The sequence below is a fragment of the Ornithorhynchus anatinus genome, chromosome 1 (assembly GCF_004115215.2).
Source record: "Ornithorhynchus anatinus isolate Pmale09 chromosome 1, mOrnAna1.pri.v4, whole genome shotgun sequence".
Lineage (NCBI taxonomy): Eukaryota > Metazoa > Chordata > Mammalia > Monotremata > Ornithorhynchidae > Ornithorhynchus > Ornithorhynchus anatinus.
Genome location: NC_041728.1, coordinates 107,212,236 through 107,239,239, shown reverse-complemented (window position 1 = coordinate 107,239,239; position 27,004 = coordinate 107,212,236). Strand labels below are relative to the sequence as shown.

Genomic DNA, 27,004 nt, shown 5'->3' with positions numbered 1-27,004 from the left:
ACCTTGTATTTAAATGTGGCTCTAATATTTCCCAAACATGCTCTGGGAATCTTCTCCAGAGTCTGTGGCCTGAGCTATCAGTCTTCATCTCTCTGCACTCATAAATGGAAAGTAACTCCTGTGTATAGAAAGAAAATGATCACCAGTCTTTCAAGGCCACGGTCATCATTTCACAAGCAAAAGCCTGAAGTCGCCAATACTTGACAGGACAAGCAAGATCCTGAGATTTTCAGAGCAGATGACAACTATAACTAGAAATTCGAAACACTTATGATAGCCAAGAAATCCACGATTAAAATAAAACTATGGAACAACCAGGACGAGGTGGTGCCGGTAACCGAAAGCAACTGTCAGGTCATTTTCTTTTTTTCAAAAACGACTTGGCCGAAATCTCGGGTAACCTTTCAAAATAAACAGCTACTTTTCCAGGATAAAATGACTACCCCACCAGTTATTTCCGAATGGAGAAAAGGATTACATATAAGTGGGCATTTTGCACCAAAATTTTTTTTACCCAAACTTCTACATACGAACAGCCACGTAATGGGTCAACAGCACCCCTATCCCCTCCCGTCTTGCATTTCCTCCTTCTCCTTCACCATGCTTTCCTGGATGCTTTAAGCCTTTGGTTACAGGCCTCTAGCTAGAAGAGACTGGATTTTGAGATTACCCTGTGCATGACACATGTCTTCAGTTTAATAACAGTCACACGGTGACTATGATGGTGAGGATATGGGGAAAGCGAAGCTCTTTCTTGCTTTATAAAAAGATATTTTTGCCCTTTGTCTTTTTTAAAATTTTCACAAAACAAAGTATCACATATTTTTAATTTGGCAAAACGACACCAAGTCTCTGAACCACAAAATTAAAGAAGTTCTTTTAGAGATCATTCACTTTAGTTTTCATTTCTTAAATAAATAAATTTAGTCAGTGGGATTTAGAAGATGGGTTAGTATAGAAACAGACTGAAACAGTAAACTGAGAGAAACCTTGAAATCCCATCCTTTCTCAAGAGCAAAAGCCAGTTTTGGAAAGAACCAAGAGCATCTTCTCCAAGGGCTTTCACAATGAACTTGGCAATTTTCGACAACTGAATAAAAGCACCTTATTACCTGAATGGCATAAGCAGCCGAATCCTGAGCTCGGACATTATCAGCATTGGCAAGGAAGGCTCTGGCTAACTCCATCAACAACCCATAGGCAAAATTGGGATCTTCCACTCCAGTCTAAGTAACAAAGACAAAAACAACCAGTTCTTGAAGTCTGACCTCCTCGCTTGTGGGGTTTCGTTTCAAATTCACATTCATTTGCACGAACATAAATGGTGCTGAGGAGATGGGAAGGATCAGCTCACTAGATTCTGGTGTTTAAAAGTCTGGGGCTTTCTAACCACAGTGTGCAGGGACCACTTCCAGACTCTGTAGAGCATAATCCCTCTGTAGACTGGAGGCTACTTGTGGGCAGGGTCCGTGACTACCAACTCTCTCGTATGGTACTTTCCCCAGAGTTTAGTACAGTGCTCTGCATACAGCAAGCACTCAATAAGTACAGCACTGCTTAGAGAAGAAGCGTGGCCCAGTGGATCGAGTCAGAATGACCCAGGTTCTAACCCTGGCTCTGCCACTTGTCTGCTGTGTGACCTTGGACAAGTCACTTAACTTCCCTGGGCCTCAGTGCGCTCATCTGTAAAAGAGAGATTAAGACGGTGAGACCGCTGTAGGACAGGGACAGTGTCCAAACCATTTATCTTGTTCCTACTCCAGCGCTTAGAACAGTGTGGGGCACATAGATAGCACTTAAATGTTGTCATAAAAAATACCATTGATTGATTGTTTCTTATATAGTAAAACCTTAGAAATCTTTACTCAGAGAAGAATGGGTTTTTTTGTTTTGTTTTTATGGTATTTGTTAAGCACTTGCTCTGTGCCAGGTACTGCACTTGGCACTACAGTAGATATAAGACAATCTCCACTCTGAAGATGAGGTAACTGAGGCACAGAGAAGTGAGATGACTTGCCCAAGGTCACACTGCAGACAAGTGGCCGAGTCAGGATTAGAACTCAGGTCCTTCTGACTCGCAGGCCCATGCTCTACCCGCTAGGCCGTGCTGGTTCTTTAATTGGAGGGTGATAGGGCATCATCATTATTTTACTGAAAAGCAGAGGCAGCAATCAACGCATCAACAGACACTGTCTTGGGAAATTCTTACAGCAGGGGCTTAGGAGACACCTCAGGGTAAGCGTCGGGGCTCTAACCAGGCTGTAGGACAATTTAGAACGCTCCCAACGGGTGCTACTTACCACAAATGTAAAATCTTTTCCTTGGGCTTCACTCGTTGAGAAATCTAGCCTACCTGGATCAATTGCTCCGAGTTCCCCTAAACATTCCCCACAAAGTAATCGAGCTTGCGAGTTTGCATCCTGGCAACCTTTCAAAAGCACGGTCACCAGCTGGGAGATCACCGGTTCCACCGTCTCACTGTCTGTGGCGTACTTTATCAATTTTTCCTAAGAAAGCCGAAAGGAAACATCGGCGGAGAAAAAGAATTCAAAGATCAAGACACTGTCAAACAGAGCAAGCTTTATAAATTAGTATAATCTCTTGCAGCAGAAACATATAAGGGCAGTACATATCGCTAAGCGAGCATCAGGTATCAACACACCCAACTGCTCCTGTAACAGAACACTGCCATGGCTAGAACGTTTGTTAAGGAGTTAAAGGGATGTTGGTAGAACAACGTAAGCCCGTTTGGATAAAGGGTGCCACGGTACTGGGAAAAAAGAGCTTAGGTGCATTTTGGGCAGCCTCAGAGACTGTGAGCATTAGGGTGTGACTCTTCCTTAACGAGAGGTAACGCAACACAGTGCCTGTGATGCAGGAGAGTTGTGTGTTCAAGAAGAAATGGTTAAATCACTTAGAGGTACTTTAACGTGATGTGGCAAACTTCAGGTATCTGGAGGTTAAAGCCCCATCTGAACTGGATCCAGCCCACAGGGCCTGAGTCTCTAGGCTCTCCTTTCCAGTGTAAATACTCCTCAATAAATTTAGAAGGGAAGCCATCAAGCACATAGGCAAGGCAGCTTCCCGTGGAAAAGGTCATCTGAATGCCCCTAACTACGTCCAGATCAAGTGTGAGAAGTTGACAAATGTGTTCATCTTGCAGTAGACCCTTTAAAAACTCTCCACGACCCTTAGTTATCTGGCAGATGTCACTAAAGAAAGGAGCAGTCAACTCCAGCTAATGTGGCTTGATTCTAGAACAAAGGAAAGACAAACTGGGGGAAAAAATTCAGAGCGGAAAACTCTCACTTCCACCTTGGGTCGAAAGGCAGTCATCTGGCATGAGGAAACCCTCGTCTCAGATACCTAATTTTTTAAATGTTAATGAATTGCACCCATCTTTTATTTTTAATCATTCTTTCGAATCTGCATAAAGGAGAGCATTAAACTTACCTGGTTTTTATATAACGTCTCCTTCAAACTGGTCAGAGCATGGATTCTGACATCTACGTTCTCATGCTGAATCGCTCTCATGGACAGCTCGAGGGCTCTCTGCAGGTCGGTGCTTTTGGACGTCTCCTAGTCATACAAAAGAGAGATTGTATGATTGTTAAGAAACCACCTCAAGGTCCATTTCCGGAGGTCCTACCTTGGGTTCTCCTAAAATTGCTCCACAAAATCAATCAACCAATGAGTGCTTACTGTGTGCAGAGCACTGTACTAAGCGCTTGGGAGAGTACACTATAAATTAAAAGTATTAATACTAATAATGTTATTAATACTAATAATGTTAGTAATGTTAGTAACTAATACTAAATAATAATACTAATAATGTTGGTATTTGTTAAGCGCTTACTATGTGCAGAGCACCGTTCTAAGTGCTGGGGTAGATACAGGGTCATCAGGTTGTCCCATGTGAGGCTCACAGTCTTCATCCCCATTTTCAGATGAGGTAACTGAGGCACAGAGAAGTTAAGTGACTTGCCCACAGTCACACGGCTGCCAAGTGGCAAAGTCAGGATTTGAACCCATGACCCTCTGACTCCCAAGCCTGTGCTGTTTCCTCTGAGCTATGCTGCTTCTCAAATGGAAAGTTTCTGGCATTTTTTCAGTATTTAATTGATTCAATCGTATTTATTGAGTGCTTACTATGTGCTGAGCACTGTACTAAGCGCTTGGAGTGTACAATTTGGCAACGGATAGAGACAATCCCCGCGCAAGAATAATCAGTGTTTATTCGTCTTTGCCACTTGCCAGGTGAAGCCCAGTACTCCTACAATGACCTATGTGCTGAAGGCCTCTTGGAAGCTAGGTGGCAATTCCTAACTCTTTAAACTATAAAATAACAATGACATTTTAGAAGTTGGTTGATGCGTCAAAGACTGTGCTAAGCACTGGAGTAGGTACAAAATAATAAGAGTTGGACACAATCCCTGTCCCACATGGGGCTCACGGTCTACAGACGAAGGAGAACTGGTATTTAATCCCCATTTTACAGATGAGGAGACTGAGGCCCAGGAAGCAACTTGCCCGAGGTCACACAGTGGACAGGTGTCAGAGCCGGGGATTAGAGTCCATCCTCTTTCCACTCACCCTAACCCGCAGCCCCACAGCACTTATGTACATATCTATACATCATATTATAAATTACTTATATTAACATCTGTCTCCCCTTCTAGAGTGTAAACTCACTGTGGGCAGGGAATGCGCCTACCAACTCTGTTGCACTGTACTCTCCCAAGCGCTTAGTATCGTGCTCTACACAGAGTGAGTGCTCAAAAAAAAACCTTGATTCATTGATTGACTGACCAGGCCATGTTGTTTCTCAACCTTATCTGCCTAATGCAAAGTTTTCCTACTATCATAATCTGTAGTTGCGTGAACCATCTTTGGGATCTGGGAAGGTTAGAGGTTCCTCACTCCCTAATCCCGATCAGGCTACGTATTTATAGTCATGTACCCTTCCTCATGGAAGAGTCAAGGAAGAAGGAGCGCTTGGCTTTCCAATGAGTATCCCCGCTCTCTCTGGGCAATTCTCTCCCCCTGGAAACAAGAAGCACCTCTCTTCTCTAGAAGCAGCACGGCAGAGTGGATCGAGCACAGGCCTGGGAGTCAGAAGGTCACGGGTTCTAATCCCGGCTCTGCCACTTATCTGCTGCGTGACCTCGGGTAAGTCCCTTCACTTCTCTGCGCCTCAGTTAATCTCCTCTGTAAAATGCAGATGGAAACCGTGAGCCCCGTATCGGACAAGGACTGTGACCAACCCGATTCGCTTGTACCGACCCAGAGCTTAGTGCCTCGGACATAATAAGCGCTTAACAAATACCAGAATTATTATTATTCTCTGCTGTGATCCCTTCCTTCCCATCCCCTGCAGGTTCCTGAACCCTCCCAATTGATCTTAGAAAAGGTGGGTAATTTTGGATCTGGAGTGGAGATAATGGGGCTTTTGGGTTGCTTCGTTTCAGGGTATGTGCCTGACACTAGATAATACGATTGGAAGCTGTAGCTTCGTCAATAAGTAGCTCCCCGCCTGACTGCCAGCCTATGAAGTATCCCGGATCACCGCAATCCTTGGCCTCCAAGTAGGGGAGGGACTGATGGGAAATCCCACCTCTGCCTTACTGCTTTTTCAGCACAACAGCTCCTGAGGTGGCTGGTTCAGCCCTAAATATCCTAATGGAAAATCCCAGATCACCCCTGAAGCAGAGGGCCACTTCTGGCAGGCGGAGGAGAATCCCGGTTTCTGAACTCAGAGACAGCAGACGAGGGGGAGGATGGCCCAGTTCTGCCGACTGAGCACAGCGGTCGGGGCGCACGTGAAATCAGGGGACCTCAATTACAAACATTGTTTTGGGGAGGCAGCTGCGTTCCTTATCTCTACCCCTCTAGACTGTAAGCTCATTGTATACAGAGAATGTGGCTACCAACTCCGTTATACTGTACTCTCCCAGCGCTTAGTACATTGCTCTGCACCCATAAGAGCTCAGAAAATACCACTGATTGACTATCCCCATTCCTACGAGAACTATGCTCCTTTATCCCTCTTCCTATGTCCTACAACCCAGACATTTGCACCCCAAATTTGGGTTGAAGGAGCAGACGTGTACTCTCAACGTTTCCACGACGTTATCATTGAGGTTACTGAAAAAATCACTACGTCCTTAATGAAACAATTTATATGTGTACTTTCTATCCAAAGGACCGAGCATCTAAAATAGAATCTAAACAGAGGCTTGTACTTTTCCCTCCTCTAGTACCATCAGTGAAAGACAAAATACCTTTCTATATTCTTGAAGGACTGCTTTTATCGCTTTCACTTCCGGATGATCCGGTAGAAAATATATTTCGTGAAGGAAGTCCTGTACTGCATCCCTAAATATGATGGAAAAAAGTAGAGTACTTAAAAACAATTTGACTTTGGAAAAAAAAAAAGGAAAATACTAGAAAAACACAGTGATATAAAAATACTGCATTAAAAGCAACTAGATTATTAAAATTCACAGTTGATACACGTTCAATTGTAAATTAATTTATGATTTTGGAGTTCTCCATCTCTAGAACTACATCTCTGCTAGCTATTATTTATGACATATAATAATGAAAATAATAATAACTGTGGTATTTGTTAAGGCTTACTATGTGCCAGGCACCGTACCAAACGCTGGGGTAGACACAAGGTAATTGGGTTGGACTTAGTCCCTGTCCCTCATAGGGCTCACACTCTTAACCCCCATTTTACAGGTGAGGTAACTGGGGCAAAGAGAAGTCAAGTGACTTGCCCAAGGTCACACCGCAGACACATGACAAAGCCGGGATTAGAACCCATGTCTTTCTGACTCCCAGGCCCATTCTCTATCCACTAGGCCTCACTGCACACTTAGTATGTGCCAAGCATGTGCTAAATACAATCAGTTTAGACACTATGAGGATTTTCAAGTGGTGCCACATGATTAACACTGATTCCAAAACGGAAACAAAAGAAAGTTTACCATTAATCCAACTAGAATTAATTTTCCACAAAAGTACCTGTTATCAATGATGAGGAAACGGAAAACAGCGGCGGTCTCTTTAGGCTGGATGTTCATGAGAGGTAACAAAGCTACTATCACGTGACTTAGGAGGGAGCCGAGGTAAGACTGGTCCAGACTTCGAACGAAACAATCCCAAGCTCTACGTGAAAAGGAAAGAGTTCACAAGTGAAGTGCGTCTTTCTTTTGGAAGAGCTAAACCTTTTCGAGTGTCAATGCTTAACAGAGCCACAAAGGTAAGGAAAGCCCTTATCGGTGCAGCTAGGAAGTGAAAAGCAATTGCTGAAACCGGATGCTTTACGCTGTCGTTCACCTGCAACATAAATCTGGAAAGTCGTCCTTGTAGCGGAGACCCGTCCTCAGTGTGGTCATCATCTTCACTCTCACAGAACTTATATGTTTGGGTCCCATCAGCTTCATCAGAGACATCAGACTGTTCAAAGCCTAGGAGAAGCGTACACCGTTACGAAGCCTGCACGGGGGTGAGCGTAAGGGAGAGCGTGACTCTGCTCCAAGACATTAAAAGCAATATGCCTCAGGGGTCGAGAAACTTGGATTGGGATTCTTTCTTACGTATCTTACGCACCCTATTCATTAAGCACTAACTCACGCGGATAATTTTTTCTTTTTCCTGATATCTGTGAATTTAAATCTTTGTGTCTTCCAGGAGGACCGCACAGTCCTTGAGGGCAGGGACTGTGTCTACAACTTTACCACACTCTCCCAAGCACTTAGTAAAATGCTCCGTCTGGCTGAATGAATACAGATGATGATAATGATAATTGTGGTATCGGTTAGAGAAGAAGCAGCGTGGCTCAGTGGAAAGAGCCCGGGCTTGGGAGTCAGAGGTCATGGGTTCTAATCCCGGCTCCGCCACTTATCAACTGTGTGACTTTGGGCAAGTCACTTCACTTCTCTGTGCCTCAGGGACCTCATCTGGAAAACGGGGATCAAGTCCGTGAGCCCCATGTGGGACAAGCTGATTACCTTGTATCTACCCCAGTGCTTAGAACAGTGCTTGGCACATAGTAAGCGCTTAACAAATACCATCTTTATTATTATTAAGTGCTTACTATGTGCCAAGCATGGTACTAAGCGCCGGGGTGTGTACAAATTGGATTGGACACAGTCCCTGCCTCATGTGGGGCTCACAGTCTTGATCCTCCTTTTACAAATGAGGTAAGCAGGCACAGTGAAGTGATTTACCCAAGGTCACACAGCAGACAAGTGGTGGAGAGGGATTAGAACCCATGACTTTCTAACTCCCAGGGCCACGCTCTATCCACCGCGCCATGCTGTGTCTCTACTATTGACTAATTCATTTCGTTCCCTCTGCTCCTCTACTTCCCTTCTTTGACCAATCCTTGAATGAATTCCACTATGTAAGCAGAATTTTAGGTAATATTTCTTTCTGCAGCCTGTGACACTGTTGACTCATCCCCTTCTCCTCACAAAAATCATTTAGCCATTGGCTTCACTGACACCAGGAGCCACCTCTCCTGGTTCTCCTCCTGTCTCTCTGACTGTTCCTTCTCACTTTCTTCTTCTGGCTCCTCCTCTGCCTCCCACCCCCTCTCTAACTGTGGGAGTGCCTCAAGGCTCAGTTTTGCTCCCTTCAATTCGACAACCAATCTCTCGGAGAACTCATTCACTCCCACGGCTTCAACTACTATCTCTCTATGCGGATGATTCCCCAATCTCCAACTCCAGCCCTGATCTCTCTCCTCTGCAGTCTGGCATCTCCTCCTGCCTTCAGGACATCTCTACTTGGATATGATAATAATAATGTTTGTATTTGTTAAGCGCTTACTATGTGCCGAGCACTGTTCTAAGCGCTGGGGTAGACACAGGGGAATCAGGTTGTCCCACGTGGGGCTCACAGTCTTAATCCCCATTTTACAGATGAGGTAACTGAGGCACCGAGAAGTTAAGTGACTTGCCCGAAGTCACACAGCTGACAAATGGCCGAGCCGGGATTTGAACCCATGACCTCTGACTCCAAAGCCCGTGCTCTTTCCACTGAGCCACGCTGCTTCTCTATATCCCACCGCTGCTTCTCGGATATCCCACCGAGCCACTGACCCCTCACACTTAACGTGTCCGGAAACAGAACTCCTCATCTTCTCACCCAAATCTTGTCCTCCCCACGGCTTTCCTGTCATCATAGACAGACAGCACCACCATCCTCCCTGTCTCACAAGCCTGTAATAATAATAACAATGTTGGTATTTGTTAAGCACTTATTATGTGCTGAGTACTCTTCTAAGCGCTGGGGTAGATACAGGGTAGTAAGGTTGTCTCACAGTCTTCATCCCCATTTTACTGATGAAGGAACTGAGGTCCAGAGAAGTTAAGTGACTCGCCCCAAGTCACACAGCTGACAAGTGGCGGTGCCGAGATTAGAACCCACGACCTCTGACTCCTAAGCCCGTGCTCCTTCCACTGAGCCACGCTGCTCCTGTAACCATGGAGCTCTCCTTGACTCATCTCTCTCATTCCACCAACACATAATACTACCACTACCAATAATAACTGTGATATTTGTTAAGCGCTTACTATGCGCCAGGAACTGTACTAAGCGCTGAGGTGGATACAAGCAAATCGGGTTGGACACAGTCCCTGTCCCATGTTGGGTTAACCGTCTCAATCCCCATTTTACAGATGAGGTAATTGAGGCACTGAGAAATGAAATGACTTACCCAAGGTCATAAAGCAAACAAGTGGCAGAGGCAGGATTAGAACACACGACCTTCTGACTCCCAGGCCCATGCTCTATCCATTATGCCACGCTGCTTCTCCATTCAATCTGAAACTTAATCCTGTCGGTTCTAACTTGACGGCATTGCTCAAATCTGGCCTTTTTACTCCATCCAAACAGTTACCACGTTTAATCCAAACTCTCAGTTCCCGCCTTGACTACTGCATCAGCCTCTTCACTGACCTCCCTGCATCCTGTCTCTCCCTTTTCCATCCATACTTCCCTCTGCTGCCCAGATCATTTTCCTGAAAAACCATTCAGTCCGTATCTTACCACTCCTCAAAAACCTCCAGTGATTCCCCATCGCCTCCGCAAACAGAAACTCTTTACCCTCGGCTTTAAGGCACTCAATAAACTCTCCCCCTCCCACCTTAACTCACTTATCTCCTACTACAACCCAATCCACATACTCTGCTCTTCTCCTGCCAACCTCTGAACCTCCATCTCTTCTACCCCACCACTGTCCCCTTGCCCTCATCCTCTCTCATGGAGTGGCTTAGCGGAAAGAGCATGGGCTCGGGGGGTCGTTGGCTCTAATCCCGGCTCCGCCACTTAACAGCTGTGTGACTTTGGGCAAGTCACTTATCTGTGCCTCAGTGACCTCATCTGTAAAACGGGGATTAGACTGTGAGCCCCACGTGGGACAACCTGATCACCTTGAACTACCCCAATGCTTAGAACAGTTCTCGGCAAATAGTAAGTGCTTAACAAATACATCATCACCATTATTATTAATTCCCTCCCGTTTCATATCCTGCAGACCATCACTCTCCCTACCTTCAAAAACCCTCCTAACATCACATCTCTAATGGCCTTCCCCGATTAAACTCTCGTTTCCCCCGTATCTCCTTCCCTCTGTGTCGACTATGCACTTGGCTGCATTTTGATACCCCTCCCGGTCCCACAGCATTTATGTACGTACCCTTAAAGTCTTTTCTTTGTCTGTAAGTCATCGATTTTCATGTCTGTCTCCTCACATGAACTGTAAGCCCCTTAGGGGGAGGGATCGCATCTACCAACTCTATTGATTTGAACTTTCTCTAGCGCTCATTACGGTACTCTGCACTCAGTAAACACTTCAGTAAACACTCAAAAAATATTGGTGATTGATACACAGTAAATACTTTCTGAGCAAGAATCTCAGGGCGGCATTAAGCTGAGGTTAAAAGCAGGCCCACTGATATTTGCAAAGTAGCAGCGTCTCACTTATCGATAGGTCTCACGAGTTTTTGATAACAGATTTTCACTGAATTCTCAAATTTGTCCCGTAATGCCGTAGGGTGCTTATTTCGTCCCACCCTCTGCCAGGAAGACTTAATAACAATAATGGCATTTAAGTGCTTACTATATGCCAGGCACTGCACTGAGCGCTGGGGTAGATACAAGACGAAGATTAAGACTCTGTCTCAAGACTTTTGGGATAGGTTTTCTGCATGTCCAACGCAGGGAAAAAAACAAAACACTGCAATATCCTCCTAAATGAGCAGTGAGGGTAATGGAGGGAGGGGGAAGGAATTGCACTCCGTTTCCCGGGATGGTTTCCATTCAGGCTAGTTGCCCCCCTATTCAGTTGCCATAGAGATAAGACAAAGGGAGTTTGGAGCTCTGATTTCCCAGATGGTATCTATACCGAGAGGCTCGGGTCACGTCCCTGTTTTTTTGGAGCCGGTAATTGTATACCGCTGTGTTTTCCTCAGCTCCTTAAGGTTACTGAGCTAAGGGGAGCACGCAGCGAAACAAAAGCTTCAGTTTCTATTATACCCTTGAGCGATGGCGGCAAAAGAGGCAGCGTCATCTGTAAATAGGGGGGCTGCAAGCACAAAGGGAAACTGAAACTGTGAAATTCAATGCCACCCCATATTCCGGCGTGAGCGATACGGCGGCGGAACACAGAGAAGCAGTGTGGCCTAAGGGCGAGAGCATGTCTTGGGAGTCACAGGGCCTGGGTTCTAATCCCGGCTCCACCACGTGCCTGCACTGTGACCTTGGGCAAGGCACTTCACTTCTCAGTTACCTCATCTGTAAAATGGGGATGAAAACTGAGTCCCACGTGGGACACGGACTGTATCCAACCCGATTAGCTTGTATCTACCCCAGTGCTTAACAAATACCATAAAAAACCCAAAATTTGCCTCAAGAACTGCCATGAAATTCTGTTATGCTGGCATCGTTCAGCAAAAGGAAATTCAAACCTTTGAATTTACAATCTAAATGACACCACTTTTGCAGTACATCCTTGGTGGGGGGGACTCCCACCACTTTAATTAATGATAATTGTGGTGTTTGTTAAGTGCTCACTATGTGTGGAGCACTATTCTAACTGCTGGGAAAGATACAAGATAATCAGGTCTGACAGTGCCCCTGTCCCTCGCAGGGCCCAAAATCTAAGTAGGAGGGAAAACAGGTACTGAATCCCCATTTTACAGATAAGGTAACTGAGGCACAGAAAAGTTAAGTGATCCATCAAAGGTCACACAGCAGACAATTGGCAGAGCAGGAATTAGAACCCAGATCCTCTGACTTCCAGGTCCATGCTCTTTCCACTAGGCCGCACTGCTCCTCTTCCAGATACAACTGGAAGATCCTTCGGGACAGGGATTGTGGCTTTCAATTATTTTGCACTCCCCCAAGTACCTCAGAGTGGTCTGCCAAAAGTAGGTGCTCAACATTGGTGATTGTTGGGAAATGCGATAAAAACTCATTTGGCCGATGAGTCAAAATAGTAGGTAATGGCGATTTAGGAATAATAGGATACTCCTTGCCAGTCACAGTGTGGGCTACTAACATTTACTTTTCTTTCTTACATTTCACTTTTTCCAACAGTACTGAACTCGATTCTCTCCTATTCTGAAGGGTTTCTTTGGTTTCGGGGGATTGCAAAGGGCAAAGCTATAGGAAACCCAAACAAATTCCAACTTAAAGTCTTTGCCTCAAACTGTCCCGGCCATGTAATTCCTCCCAGTTACTGTGGAACCATTAATAGTGTCAACAATGATATCCACCCTGTTACTAACACACCCAAAAGGGACGCAAGAATGAAGGAATAATTAGAGAATAGCACTGAGAGAGAAAGCGCAAAAATAGGGCTTCGGACTACCATTCCAGCTCTGCATTTTCCTTCCTGTAACTATTTTTATCCCTAAGACCAACTTCTTGCTACTTCAATTCACACTGCCTTATAAAAGTCACTGTCCCAGCCACATATTTAACACTGCTGAGCACACTGCTCTTATTGAGGTTATCAATAATAATATTATTTCATAATTATGGCATTCACTAAGTGCTATGTGCCAGGCACTGTATTAAGCGCTGGGGTGGATACAAGCAAATAGGGTTGGACGTGGTCCCTGTCCCATGTGGGGCTTACAGTCCCAATCCCCATTTTATAGATGAGCTGAGGCCCAGAGAAGTGAAATGATTTGCCCAAGGTCATAGAGCAGATAAGGGGCAGAGCCGGAATTAGAACCCATGATCTTATGACTCCCAGGCCCAGGCTACATCCAGATGAGAAGCAGCGTGGCTCGGTGGAAAGAGCCCGGGCTTGGGAGTCAGAGGTTATGGGTTCGAATTCCAGCTCTGCCATTTGGCAGCTATGTGACTGTGGGCAAGTCACTTAACTTCTCTGTGTCTCAGTTATCTCATCTGTAAAATGGGGATTAAGCCTGTGAGCCTCACATGGGACAATCTGATTATCCTGTATCTACCCCAGCGCTTAGAACAGTGCTCTGCACATAGTAAGCACTTAACAAATACCAACATTATTATCATCATTACTAGGTCATGCCGCTTCTCATATTTGACATAAAATTTCTGGTTTCCATCTCTCCGCAGCCCACCCTTCAACTCTGCCCCAAGAAAGAACCCGCTCACACCCAAGGGCCTTGAATAAAAAATTTTTTTGGCATGTTTGAGCTTCAAAGGCATTTAACTACTTGACTATTATCAGGGAGCAGATGATCAGTAAACTATCTCTAGACCAACCCGATGATTATTATATGGCATTCTGGAGAGATCTTTACTTGGGGATGCTGTGACCTAGATTGGAATGCTCTTATTTTAGAGTAGAGAGCGCAAGGGCAGCCTACAAGATGCGATCCAGATACTCAGAGACAAAACTACGATAACCACGAAGAGTTTAGTCTGGTGAGACGTCTACGCTTTCTCCTGAGAGGCTGTCATATCGCCGGTGTTCAGTTGGCGCAGACCCAAATGAGGCCAAGAGCAGAAGGGAGTAGGTTCTCAAGTTTGTTTCACTGGGTCTTCAACTGGGTCTCCTGGGTTACTGGCTTTCTAATGGTATTTGTTTGTGAAGAGCTTACCATGTGCCAGGCACTGTACTAAGCGCTGGGGTAGATACAAGGTTAGACCCAATCCCTGTCCCACATGGGGCTCACGGTCTTAACCCCCATTTTACAGATGAGGTAACTGAGGCACAGAAGCAAGGTGACTTGCCCAAGGCCAAAACAGCAGACAAGCGGCGGAGCTGGGACTAGAACCCAGGACCACACGACTTTCAGGCCCGTGCTCTATCCACTGGCTAGGCAGAGCAATCCAACCGTCATGGCTCAGACAGAGTTTGCCACACTTTTTGGATAATTTTTTCAATCGAAAATGAACTCGTCTTGCTTTGGGAGAAGAAAATAACCAAGATATTTCCTCGAACATGTTCTTGGAGGAGGGAATAGGCAGAAGATAGCACAGATGCCATAATCGGCCTCCAATGCATTTAGTCCACCCCACGGGCCAGATCAGGTCTGGCTCAGACCAGATGCAGAGAGCGATCCCCGGTATAGTGGTTTTTGAGGATTTTTAAGCGTATTTTTAGTTGACTTAAAGGCATGAAGGGGCACCCTTGAGAAACGGCCGCACTTCTGCAGTTTAAACATTCCCTTGCTGCCCCACCTGTCCCTGGGAGATGTGAAGGTCTCAACAGGCTCATCAGTCTGGTACATGCCTCTCACACCATGTTTTTTCTTTTTTAATGTGCCAGGCATTGTATTAAGTGCTTGGGTATGTACAAGATAATCAGGTTGGACACAATCTACATCCCAAACGGGGCTCGCAGTTGTAATCCCCATTTTACAGATGAGGTACAGAGAGCCCAAGGTAGGACACAGACTGTGTCCAACTCGATTATCTTGTACCCACCCCAGAGCTTAGAACAGTGCCTGGCACTTAGTAAGCGCTTAGCAAATACCACAATTATAGTATTAAATAACCATACTATAGTTTTTATATACTATATAAATATATATTTATAAATAATAAAATACTTACCATTTTCTTATCTTCAATGCTAACGCTAGAGCTCATTAACTGCATATTAAAAAAGGCCAAAATGCCCAACAACTTGGGTTGCAGATAATCAGCCTAAAATGAAAGCAAACCATTTATTAGATTTTTAAGGGCACATAATAATAATTCAAACATCAACTTGAAAGATTTTTTCGCCTGTTAAATGATATGTAGACCGACATGCAAAATTTGTAGATTATGGTTTGAAAAGTTTTTGACCAAACCATGGCACACCACCACTATTTGTACTGATGTCTGTATTTTCCCGTCTCTAGACTATAATCTCACTGTGGGCAGAGAATGTCACTGTTTACTGTGGTACTGTATTTTCCCAAGCGCTTAGTACAGTGCTCAGTACTCAGTAAGCGCTCAGTAAATACGACTGAATGAACTATTAGTGAAAAACAATCACAGTGATTTAAGATTACTCTGAATGAAATTACGCAACTGGACAAGAACTGTAAGAATAAGTAAACCTGTCTTGTCTTATGCCGTTGTTTCCGACCCATAGCGACACCACGGACGCATCTCCCCCAGAAGGCCCCGCTCTCCATCTGCAATCGTTCTGGTAGTGGATCCAGAGAGTTTTCTTGGTCAAAATAGGGAAGTGGTTTACCACTGCCTTCTTTCGCGCAGTAAACTCGCATCTCCGCCCTTGACTCTCTCTCTCAGGCCGCTGCTGCCCAGCAAGGGTGAGTTTTGAGTTGTAGCAGATTGCTTTCCACTCGCTAGTCACTGCTCAAAGCTCGGAATGGAGTGGGTAGGCCTCTACTTGACTCTCCCTCCTGTAGCCAAGACCGGTAGAGTACCGGAAACTCTCCAGGTGCGACACTGAGAGGGGATAAGAAACTACATAATGCTAATTTCAGCTGCAAACGAAGAGTCAGTAAGGGAGGCAGAAAGGACATGGTCTGGAGGCTTGGTTTCCATGTCCCGCTCTGTCCCTGGCTCGCGGTGACCCTGGGCAAGTCATTTAACCTTGCTGAATCTCAGTTTCCTCATGTGTAAAATGAATGTAATGATATCTTATTCACCCTAACTCACAGGGATGTTTGGTAGAGTAAAAGGAGGTCATTAACGTGAATGTGTTTTAGAGAAAGAAAAACGCAATAGAATTAACAAGGTAGAGGGTGAGGTTCGTCTGTCCCCCCTACCACATTTTATTAATAAAAGGCTATTCGGGCCAGAAGACAGGCTGAAGACCACGGATCCAGTCTCAGCTCCAAAAGGACTCTAAATCTCCATAAGACAAATGCAGTTGAGGCAGAGGGGTGTAGTGTTACGTTTGCCTCTTCATATGTTAAGATGGCTGAACAAATTAAGGAGGAAGAGAAAACCATCCACCTGTCTTTGGCTTTCGTGTTTTTTCAAACAATCTCACACGTCACCACGCTGCCGAGCTTCCGTTCTGGGGCCTTCGATTACCTGAAGATGACCCCATGACCCAACCAAACGGGAACCTGACGTTGGGTGCAGAACTACCCGATTTTTTCTTCCAGAGGTTCTTGCGGCAACCGATAGAAGATGGAATTTTAAAAGAGGGAAGGCAGCCACTCAAGACACACACAGCTTTCTTACCATCAGTTCAGGTGACGTGATGTCTTTTGGGCCCTGATACGGGTCATCGCTGGAGGCAAAGGAGGCGAGAATCGACAGCCCGTTGAACACCTGTTGATAGTGATCTCCGATGCGGAGCAGCAATTCGTTATGCAGTCCCTGGAAGTCCAGCCTCAGCAAGCTTCCCAATTCTATCTCTGTTTCATTCTAACCACCGAAAAAAACACACACGAAACAAGGAAAGCTTACATTTTCCCTGCTTCCTACTGGTGCTCGCTCTCGGAGAGAGACGACAACTTTTAGAAGCCCGTTAAAATCGGCATCCTATCCGACTCCAGATGTCCAAGAAAAGGGTTGGAAGATTTTAGAAGTAGTTATGAGGTTTCTGAGACCTGCCTCTGGCATTTTTACTTCCCTACCCTTCTTCACCAGGGAAGCAACAGGAAGCTAGACTGTACTTCAGTCATCTTTAGTGGATTAAAACAACAGGAAAACAGGAAAGTGGGGCAGCATCTTTGTATTTCCAGCTACAAGGACACTCTCCATCAATCAAATCAATGGCATTTACTGAGCGCTTACTATACGCAGAGCACTGTTCTAAGCACTTGGGAGGGTACAATACAAGAGATTTAGCAGAATACTGAAGATTTAGCAGACACGTTCCCTGCCCATAATGAACTTACAGTCTAGAGATGTGCAGCAGATATCTATTCTTTCACCTAGGAAACCTCTGGCTCTACTCCGAGGAATACAGAGTGGCCCAATGGAAAGAGCACGGGCTTGGGAGTAAGAGGACCTGAGTTCTAATTCTGGCTCTGCACTTGTCTGCTGTGCGACCTTGAGCAAGTCACAACTTCTCCGTGCCTCAATTTTCTCATCTGTAAAATGGGGGTTAAGCCCCACATGGGCCAAGGACCCTATGCAACCCGATTAGCTTGTATCTACCCCAGTGCTTAGTACAGTGTCTGGAACATAGAATGCACTTAGATAACCTCTTTTTTTTTAAAAAAAAAAAATTTGCCCAAGATTTACTATCAACAGGCCATCAACCAAAACCAACAGTGAAAGACAAGCAAACAGGCCAACTGCAAATTACAGTCCGGCCAAAGTCTTCTGTACAGTCACAGCCAAGTGGGACACTGATATCAACATGACACCAGAAAGGAACCGCCAACACAATTCTCCCAAGAAAGAGCAAGTCCTCAGAACTTGAATTTGGGAAAAACTCAACATAAACTGCCCTTGAAAGACAGCTCCCTTCTGAGAAGAGGTAGATGGACTTCATCAACTGCAGTCTCAACAACTGCTCTAAATTAAATCGGCAGGTAGCCTGAACCCTCTGAGGATGGGCTCTGCAATTCACTGCGGTCAAGGGCCCGGAAGCGATAAATTACGATGAGCCAAATGGTTCTAGATCAACGCTTCCCAGACGGTAAGCGCAAAGAGTGCTTTAATATTAGGGCTATGAATGGATTTGGTCTTCATATTGAGACTCTTTCAGAACCCACAGAGATGGAGCTCATCCTAAATCCGTTTCTACACTAACTGTGATGTGCAGAATTTGGAAAGCAGCCAGGTTTACCTTGAGGAAGTGAAGTGCACATTCCAGTTCATCCTTGGAACAGGAACATACTAAGTGAGAAAAGATGTATTTAAAGTTGTTGATCAGGATCTCTCTTCGGTTTACGTTTAGCTGCTTTGCTATGGTTCGAATGAGGGCAGAGGCTGTGGGACTGGCTTTGGCAGCAAGATCGGGCAGCAGCACTTGTAGGGTCCTCTGAAAAATGAAGAAATGGTCCAGTCATTACCACGCCACTTTCCCAAGAAATGCAATGTCCGGCTACCACGTTTGCTGAGCAGGTTTTTTTGCTTCTTCTTTTTTTTTTTTTTTACTGCAACTCTATCCCCCGATATTAAACTTGCCTCTAAGTTTACCTCAAAAGATTTACCTGGGCCTTTCATTGTGCACACGGACACATTTCTTTCACGTGATGTGTTTAATACGCAGCAAAAGAATAAGCCATTCTCCCTGCAGTGATCCAGAACGGCAAAATTTCTCTTTCAAAATGGGGGGGATCCCAATTTAATCGGGAATATTGTAGCCAATTTATCTAGACAGAGTCTCTCTCACTGATTTCCCACTTTATTAATAGTTTTAGAGGACAAACAGAAAGGATTTTTGGTTCTTTGGAAGAAACGGAGGCAGCTTGGCCTGGTGGAATGAGCCCAGGACTCGCCTAGATTCTAATCTCGGGTCTGTCACTTACCTACTGTATGGCCTCAAGTAAATCCCTTAAAATCACTCTGGGCCTCAACATCCTTATTTGCAAAATAGGGTTAAGATCTCTCCTCTCAGACTATGAGCCCCGTATGGGACAGGGCCTGTGTCTGATCTGCTATCTATTCCAGTACTTGGCCCAGGGTATTATCATCGTGGCATCATCAAACTAGGGTGAGCGAAACAAAAATGCGCTTCGTGACAAGGAGAAACTGGAAAACGGGTTCTCTGGATTTAGCCTAATCCAAGATGAATTCTGGTCCCGAGAGAGAAAACAGTAGTTTCTTTCATTCTCCCACACAAAGTCTAGTCACCAGAACATGTGCAAATTAGGATCTACTAGATTAGATGAAATCACAAGTCGCATGAGGGGTTACTCGAGTCCCAGGCAAAACGAAACGCGATTAGAAGCGTGGAGACTGGAAAGCCGAGAACCTAATGGCCCACAGCTCGGCTCTTAGGCCTAGTCCAGAGAGGGGGTGGAGGCACATCTAGTCTGTAGTATAGACTCACCACAGATGCCATCCCAGAATCCAGACTTACTTTCTGGGGCACCCGCCTCTGCTCATCTCTTGGGTCGCTCTGTTGCTATGGCAGAACCCGGTCATGTAAAAGTGGTGTCAGGGCTGGGTGTGGATGGATTTGGAGGGCATGAGCCCGGTCATGTTAAAGTGGTGCCAGGGCTAGGGGTGGGCGGATTTGGAGGGCGCGGGCACGGGAAGCTATTGGCTGAGAACTGTGTGAGTCGAAAACCCGAAAGGGGGCCGAGCCCTGGATTGAGAGCCACTTTGAACATCTCAGTCGTTCAGAAAAGCAGTGCGACTGTCCATTCATTCATTCAGTAGTATTTGTTGAGCGCTTACTATGTGTAGAGCTGGAGAGCTCGAGTACATATCTGTAACTTATATTAACATCTGTCTCTCCCTCTAGAAGGTAAATTCATTGCAGACAGGGATTTTATTGGCTTATTCTTCCACTGCAGTCTCCCAAGCACTTAATACAGTGCCGTGCACATGGTAAGCGCTCAATAAATACGACTGAATAAATGTCAACTTGACTGGGACTTACAGTTAAGAAACGATTAAGATCAGGGAAGTCAAAAACATTGGCGATTTCGGACAAGGTGTCGAGGGCCATCTCCCTCCGGTGAGCGGCATCTTGTTTCCGCTCCTCGTCATTCTGGTCTGGGGTGTCGGGACGGGAGGTCATCCTGCCGGAGTGGAGGGCTTCCACCAAAAACTAGAACACAATCAACCAAAGGTCAGGTTCTTTTATGCAAAAGAAAGTTTAGGTCACTTGAGAGAAGCAGTATTGCCTAGTGGATAGAGCACGGGTCTGGGATTCAGAAGGACTTTGGGCAAGTCACTTCGCTTCACCTCAGTTTCCTCATCTGTAAAATGAGGATTAAGACCTGAGTCCCGTGGGGGTTATGGACAGTTAGTTTGCATCTCCCCAGTGCTTAGCACACATACCATACTAAGCACTTACATACCATGAAAAAGAAAACAGAAAATCCACTGGAGTTAAAAAGGTTAAATGTCTGGAGACACATTTGAACTTCAAAATAAATAGAAAAGGCAAAGCACTATTTTCATTAACATCACAGCAAAAAGCAGATTTTTTTCCATTTAAACAACAAAAGTATCTTCTATTGCTCTACAACCCTATTTTTTCTTTTCTTCTCCCCTATCATTAAGTTACTTCAGTGACCCCAGCAATGGGTTCTAAATTGTGCCGCAACTTCTACCCTTCACTGGAGTCAGAGGAAAAGGCTGCTGATGCGTACAACAACCCATCTGCCTCAGCACTATTTTCACTGGCTTAAGGGGTCTGACGAACTGCTTGGCTATAGAAAATCGGTATCATTCCGAGTTAGATCTCAACTCCAGGCCGTGGCCCTGAGGCTTGGGATCGACCGGAATGGGGTCTGGACTCCAGAAGCAGCGGGGCACGGGCGCGACTGGCCCTGGTGGAGACAGATTTCAGGGCAGGTGATACTGCCCCACAAAGTGATGCTTGCAACATCGGAGGGACACCCAAGTCACTGTACTGCTAACGCTAACCTTCTCACTGTACCTCCATCTCGTTCTCTATCCAGCCACCGACCTCCTACCCACGTCCTGCCCCTACCTGGCCCATCCTCCCTCTTCACATCTTCCAGTTGCTCGCCCTCCCTTTCAAAACCTTACTGAAGACACTAAGCCCTCTTTTCCTTCTCTTCCACTCCCTTCTGCGTCGCCCTGACTTGCTTTCTTTATTCACCGCCCCTTTCCATCCCCTCATGTACATGTTTGTCATTTTATTTATTTATATTAATGTCTGTCTCCCCCTCTAGACCCTAAGCTCGCTGTGGGCAGGGATGTGTCTTTCATATTGAGAAGCAGCATGGCTCTGTGGAAAAAGCCCGGGCTTGGGAGTCAGAGGTCACGGGTCTAATCCCGGCTCCGCCACTTGTCAGCTGTGTGACTTTGGAAAAGTCACTTAACTTCTCTGGGCCTCAGTTACCTCATCTGTCAAATGGGGATTAAGACCGTGAGCCCCACGTGGGACAACCTGATCAGCTTGTATCTACCCCAGCGCTTAGAACAGTGCTTGGCACATAGTAAATGCTTACAAATAACAGGATTATTATTATTGTTATTATTATATTACTATATTGTATTCTCCCAATGGCTTACTACAAGTGCTACGCACAGAGTAAGTGCTCAATAAACACGACTGATTGACTGCCGACTTTCCACTCAGAGTGGAGGGTCTAACAGGAGGCCAGGCAGATCAGCCAAACTTGGCTCGAGCCCAGTGGGGTTTGACTTCACAGTAGTGCAGCCCTGCGGTCTCAGGCCCCGCATGCAAGACCTGACATCGGTAGGTTTTTAATGGGGTTCCCAATTAGCGAGAATGGGTTCCCTAAAGGACATGGGCCTCAGTGTGGCTATACTGGCTGAGCCACAGCAGTTATGTACTTATCTGTAATAATTATAATAATATTGGCACTTGTTAAGCGCTGACTATGTGCCAAGCACTGTTCTAAGCCCTGGGGTAGATACAAGTTAATCAGGTTGGACACAAGTCCCTGTCCCACATGGAGCTCACACTCTTAATCCCCATTTTACAGATGAAGAAGCGCAGAGAAGTGAAGTGACTCGCCCAAGGTCACACAGCAGGTGTGGCAGAGCCGGGATCAAAACCTCTTCCCACTTCCCCTCCCCACAGCACTTGGGCATATAATTTATTACTCTATTTTGTTAATGATTTCTAGATATCTATGATTCTATTTATCTTGATGGTATTGACGCCTGACTACTTGTTTTGTTTTGTTGTCTGTCTTTCCCAGACTGTGAGCCCGTTGTTGGGCAGGGAGCATCTCTGTTGCCGAATTGTACATTCCAAGCGCTTAGTACAGTGCTCTGCACACAGTAAGCACTCAATAAATATGATTGAATGAATGAATGAACCCAGGTCCTTCTGACTCCCAGGCCCGTGCTCTACCCACTAAGCCACGCTGCTTCTCCCTCTCTAGACTGTAAGCTTGTTGTGTGCAGGGAATGTATCTGTTATATTGTTACTCCGTACTCATCCCAGAGCTTAGTACAGTAAGTGCCCAATAAATACAACCGACTGAATGTCCACTGGGAGTTACATGTTCCCGCCATGTCACAATGGCAAAAATCTATCCCTGCAACCCCAACGTAAAACCCGCTTTCAAATTAGTAAAATAGCAACCCCAGCGTTCCCGGCGAGCAACCCGTAGCTCGAGCCAAACGGTCGGCTTAACCGACCTCTCCCTTACCTGACAGATCGGCTTCTTGTACTGGCTGAAAAACGCTTGCAGTTTAACACACTTGGCTGCGGCCAGGGCTCTGATTTCCGTATAGGCTGCGCCGGAGATAGAGGATGACTTGGATAGCAAACAGTGCAACAGGTGCAACAGTGAAAATGGCACCAAGTCACCTTTTGCCGCCCTTATGAGAAAGAAGATTTTATTAGGGCCTCAAGATGATACTAGTGGAAAAAGTCAAGAAACAACTTCTCAGAAGGGTATCACCTACTGGCGTAACTTTGAAAAGTGAGGAGCGTGGACTATTTAGCACACTATCAATCTCGACCCGCTACGTTTGAAATAAAGGCTAAATTTTTGTGAGGGCTGGGATCAAAAGGTGTCTGTCTAAAGGCAGGGAAATAAACATTCAAAGACATCTTTCTTCCATTCCAACCTTATTGCATATCACAGTATGTAGGATGCTGTCAAAAAAGGACATCCCCCATTCTCTTTCACAACCCCACCCCCATAGTCCTCAACTACTCATGGAATGGGTCTAACAACTCTTTGCACCGCACTTAGTACAGACTCAGTAGAGTCTGATTGACTCTTTACTTGTTTTGATGTCTGCCCCCCATCCCTTCTAGACTGTAAACCCATTGTGGGAAGGGATTGTCTCTCTTTATTGCTGAATTGTACTTTCCAAGAGCTTGGTACAGTGCTCTGCACATGGTAAGCGCTCTGTAAATGCGACTGAAATGAATGACTGATTCTGAAATGCAGAGGGAGAGGAACTCAGGAACTGAGGAAGACGGTGTCTTATGGGGAACAGGGAGTCGGAAAGGGCCTGTTTGGGATAATGGAGGAGAACCTGGGGAGAGCACAATTTAATCCATGGGATGGATGGATTTTTTCCCCCAAATGGCCAAACAGAGCAGTTGACAATACCCAATTAGAGAACACTAAGTGAGAGAGTTTAAAGTGCCAAATATACCTTCCGATATCCCCCGTCGTAAGAATCAAGGTATCCTTCAGTTCATTATTTCTTGATATTTGAGCGTGCGTATATGCTTCTCTCATTCTTGAGACAAAAAGCTGTGATAACCAAAATAAATTGCACAGATCGCTTTAAATGGTTTCAGGAAGTCTGCAATAAGGCCTATATTTATACAAGAAAATCACCAACCTCTTTTATAAATCCATCTTCAGGGTCCACTGATTCTAATATGTGCCTGATGTTTTCGCTGAAAGCCATTCTTACATCCTTGTCCGGGTCTACCATTAAATTTAATAGAGCACCGAGGATGTCTTTTACATCTGCTTCAGGTTCCCTAAAATTGAGGTGCTTGCAGAGGTCAGGTATACTATCCACAAATGCTGCGACGTAAGACATAAATATCTCATTAATAACTTTAAAAATGCGCAGATCTGAATATTACTAACTGTTCGATCACAGAATCAACACAAAAACAAATTGCTAAAGGCCAATTAAGACGGCGGCTTGTCAAATTAATAAGCTGCATTTCAACAGTCGGCATTAAATTAGACCATATTACTGGTATTTCTGGAAGAAGCTAGGGAGAAGCAGGTGCTTAGTAAGGTATGCTGCACACAGTAAGCGCCTGACAGATACCACTGATTGAAACCCTGAGAGCTACTCAAATTGTTTTCCGCAGTCTAATAACCTCTCCCACACTTGATGAAGCCCAAAAGACAGTGCATCGAAAGCAAGGGAAGATCACTTAAATTCTCCGTGCCTCGGTTACCTCATTTGTAAAATGGGGGTTGAGACCGGGAATCCCATGTGGGACACGGACTGCGTCCAACCTGATTAGCTTGAATTCACCCCAGCGCTCAGTACAGCGCCGGGCACATAGTAAGTGCTTTTGTTAGTCGGGAATGTGTCTACCAACTCTGTTACACTGTACTCTCTCCAGTGCTTAGTGTATATATATAATAATATATAATAGTGTATATAATATAGTATAGTAGTATATATAGTATAGTAATAGCATAGTATATATAGTATATATAGTGATATAGTATATAGTACAATGCCATAAAAAGAAAAATAAAGAAAAAAGATTGATGATATGAGGAAGGACCAATGATGAGACCTGTAATGCTACTATCTTGACTGCTGTGAATTATCCAAGAGATACACAAGGCATTAATCACTCAAAATTATTTACTGAGCGCATACTTTGTACACATTACTATACAAAGAGCTTCAGAGAATGCAAAATCATTAACACTTATGATCCCTGCACAAAAATAATTTCAATCTAGGGGATACTGCAATTAAGAAAGGAGAAAGCTTTGGAGGGACGGAAAGACAAGGAAGCAAAAACAAAACAGTGCCAGGCACTGCAAACATCAAATATGATAGTACAAGGGACTAGTACAAAGCCTTAGTGAAGGTACATCTCCTTCAAGAGGTCTTCCCAGACTAAGCCCTCCTTTCCTCTTCTCCCACTCCCTTCTGCGTTACCTTGACTTGCTCCCTTCATTCATCCCTCCTCCCAGCCCCACACCATTTATGTACATATCTGTAATTTATTCATATTAATGTCTGTCTCACCACTGCCCTTTCCCCCCTTCTGGCTCCCAGACTGTAAACTCGTTGTGGGCATGGAATATATCTGTTTTTGTTATAGTATATTAAAAAAAATGGTATTTGTTAAGCACTTTCTATGTGCCAGGCATTCTACTAAGCAAGCAAATCATGTTGGACACAGTTTCTGTCCCACGTGGGGCTCAGTCTCAATCCCAGTTCTATTTATCTACTTTGATGCTATTGATGCCTGTCTACTTGTTGTGTTTTGTTGTCTGTCTCCCCCTTCTAGACTGTGCGCCCGGTGTTGGGTAGGGATTGTCTCTATCTGTTGTCAAACTATACTTTCCAAGTGCTTAGTACAGTGCTCTCCACACAGTAAGCGCTCAATAAATACGATTGAGTGAATCCCCATTTTACAGATGAGTTAACTGAGGGCACCAGAAGTGAAGTGACATTGAAGTGACTTGCCCAAGGTCACACAGCAGACAAGTGGAGGAGCTGGGATTTTAAAACCCATGACCTTGTGACTCCCAGGCCCATGCTCTATCCACAACACCTTGCTCTCTCCTTGTACTCTCCCAAGTGCTTAGTGATAATAATAATAATGTTGGTATTTGTTAAGCGCTTACTATGTGCAGAGCACTGTTCTAAGTGCTGGGGTAGATACAGGGTCATCAGGTTGTCCCACGTGAGGCTCACAGTTAATTTCCATTTTACAGATGAGGGAACTGAGGCACAGAGAAGTGAAGTGACTCGCCCACAGTCACACAGCTGACAAGGGGCAGAGCTTGGATTCGAACTCATGACCCCTGACTCCCCAGCCCGGGCTCTTTCCACTGAGCCACGCTGCTTCTCTAGTACAGTGTTCTGCACACAGAACTCAATAAAAACTGAATGAATGAAAGAAAGGGACAGGCTTTTTGTATGCAATACATGGCCAGGACTTCCCTGCCTTCCTCTTTTCAGTCACACATGCACTCGTAAGGGAAATGTCACCATCGGTGGCTTCTTTTTTGAACACGAAGATTCCCACATCAAAAATGCAAAATGATGTTAAAATACATACGGAAAATCCAAGTTAGCCTACATTTGCAAGTTAATCAATAGATCGATACCACACTGTACCTACGGACACGGGAGTGTGTTGGAAAGCAGCTCCCATGGGAAATACGCTGACAACACTGGCTTACAAACAACCAAGAATTGAGACCCTTAAACCAGACAAAGAGCTTCTTAATATTGTCATCCCTCCAGGCAGAAAAATCCAGACAGGCAGATAAAAATTATTCTATGGATTAGGAGGATTTACTGAAATAAACCTAAGTAAAGCCAGCAACTAGAGTTCCTCCACGCACTGGGTATCTTAAGGAACCTGGGCTTCAGTATCCACTGATTTGAATTCAGAAAGTGTCACGTCCAGATAATAGTTACAGAATCTGGAGATTTTTTCTCAGCAATATAGAATCAAAATTGCCCAAGGTCACACACATCTGGAAGAGTTAAGATAAAAACTTTACAGTCCAATGCTCTTTCCATTACATAGTAATAATAATGATGATAATGATATTTCTTGAGCACTTCCTATGTATCATGCATTGTACCAAGCGCTACGGTAGGCAGAAGATGATCAGGTAGGACACAGTCTCTCTCCCGCGTAAGGCTTACAATCTAAGTATCAAATTTCCATTTTTACAGATGAGGAAGCTGAGGCACAGATAAATTAGAAGAGTTGTCTGAGATCACCCTGCAGGCAGAGACCATAAAGGCC

General features: G+C 45.0%; 1 protein-coding gene across 1 annotated transcript in view; it reads right to left on the bottom strand.

Moving 5' to 3' along the window:
• ATR (ATR serine/threonine kinase) overlaps positions 1 to 27,004 on the bottom strand; it is a 114,436-nt gene that overhangs the window by 58,237 nt on the left and 29,195 nt on the right. The window contains exons 11-24 of the mRNA XM_029064453.2: positions 23,866 to 24,056; positions 23,674 to 23,774; positions 22,710 to 22,881; positions 19,988 to 20,158; positions 18,224 to 18,418; positions 16,663 to 16,848; positions 15,067 to 15,159; positions 7,345 to 7,475; positions 7,030 to 7,173; positions 6,282 to 6,375; positions 3,454 to 3,579; positions 2,301 to 2,507; positions 1,113 to 1,226; positions 3 to 118 (exon numbers count right to left, since the gene is read on the bottom strand). Coding sequence (XP_028920286.1) covers positions 3 to 118; positions 1,113 to 1,226; positions 2,301 to 2,507; positions 3,454 to 3,579; positions 6,282 to 6,375; positions 7,030 to 7,173; positions 7,345 to 7,475; positions 15,067 to 15,159; positions 16,663 to 16,848; positions 18,224 to 18,418; positions 19,988 to 20,158; positions 22,710 to 22,881; positions 23,674 to 23,774; positions 23,866 to 24,056 — 2,041 coding nt within the window. The remainder of the gene's footprint in view (positions 1 to 2; positions 119 to 1,112; positions 1,227 to 2,300; positions 2,508 to 3,453; positions 3,580 to 6,281; positions 6,376 to 7,029; positions 7,174 to 7,344; positions 7,476 to 15,066; positions 15,160 to 16,662; positions 16,849 to 18,223; positions 18,419 to 19,987; positions 20,159 to 22,709; positions 22,882 to 23,673; positions 23,775 to 23,865; positions 24,057 to 27,004) is intronic.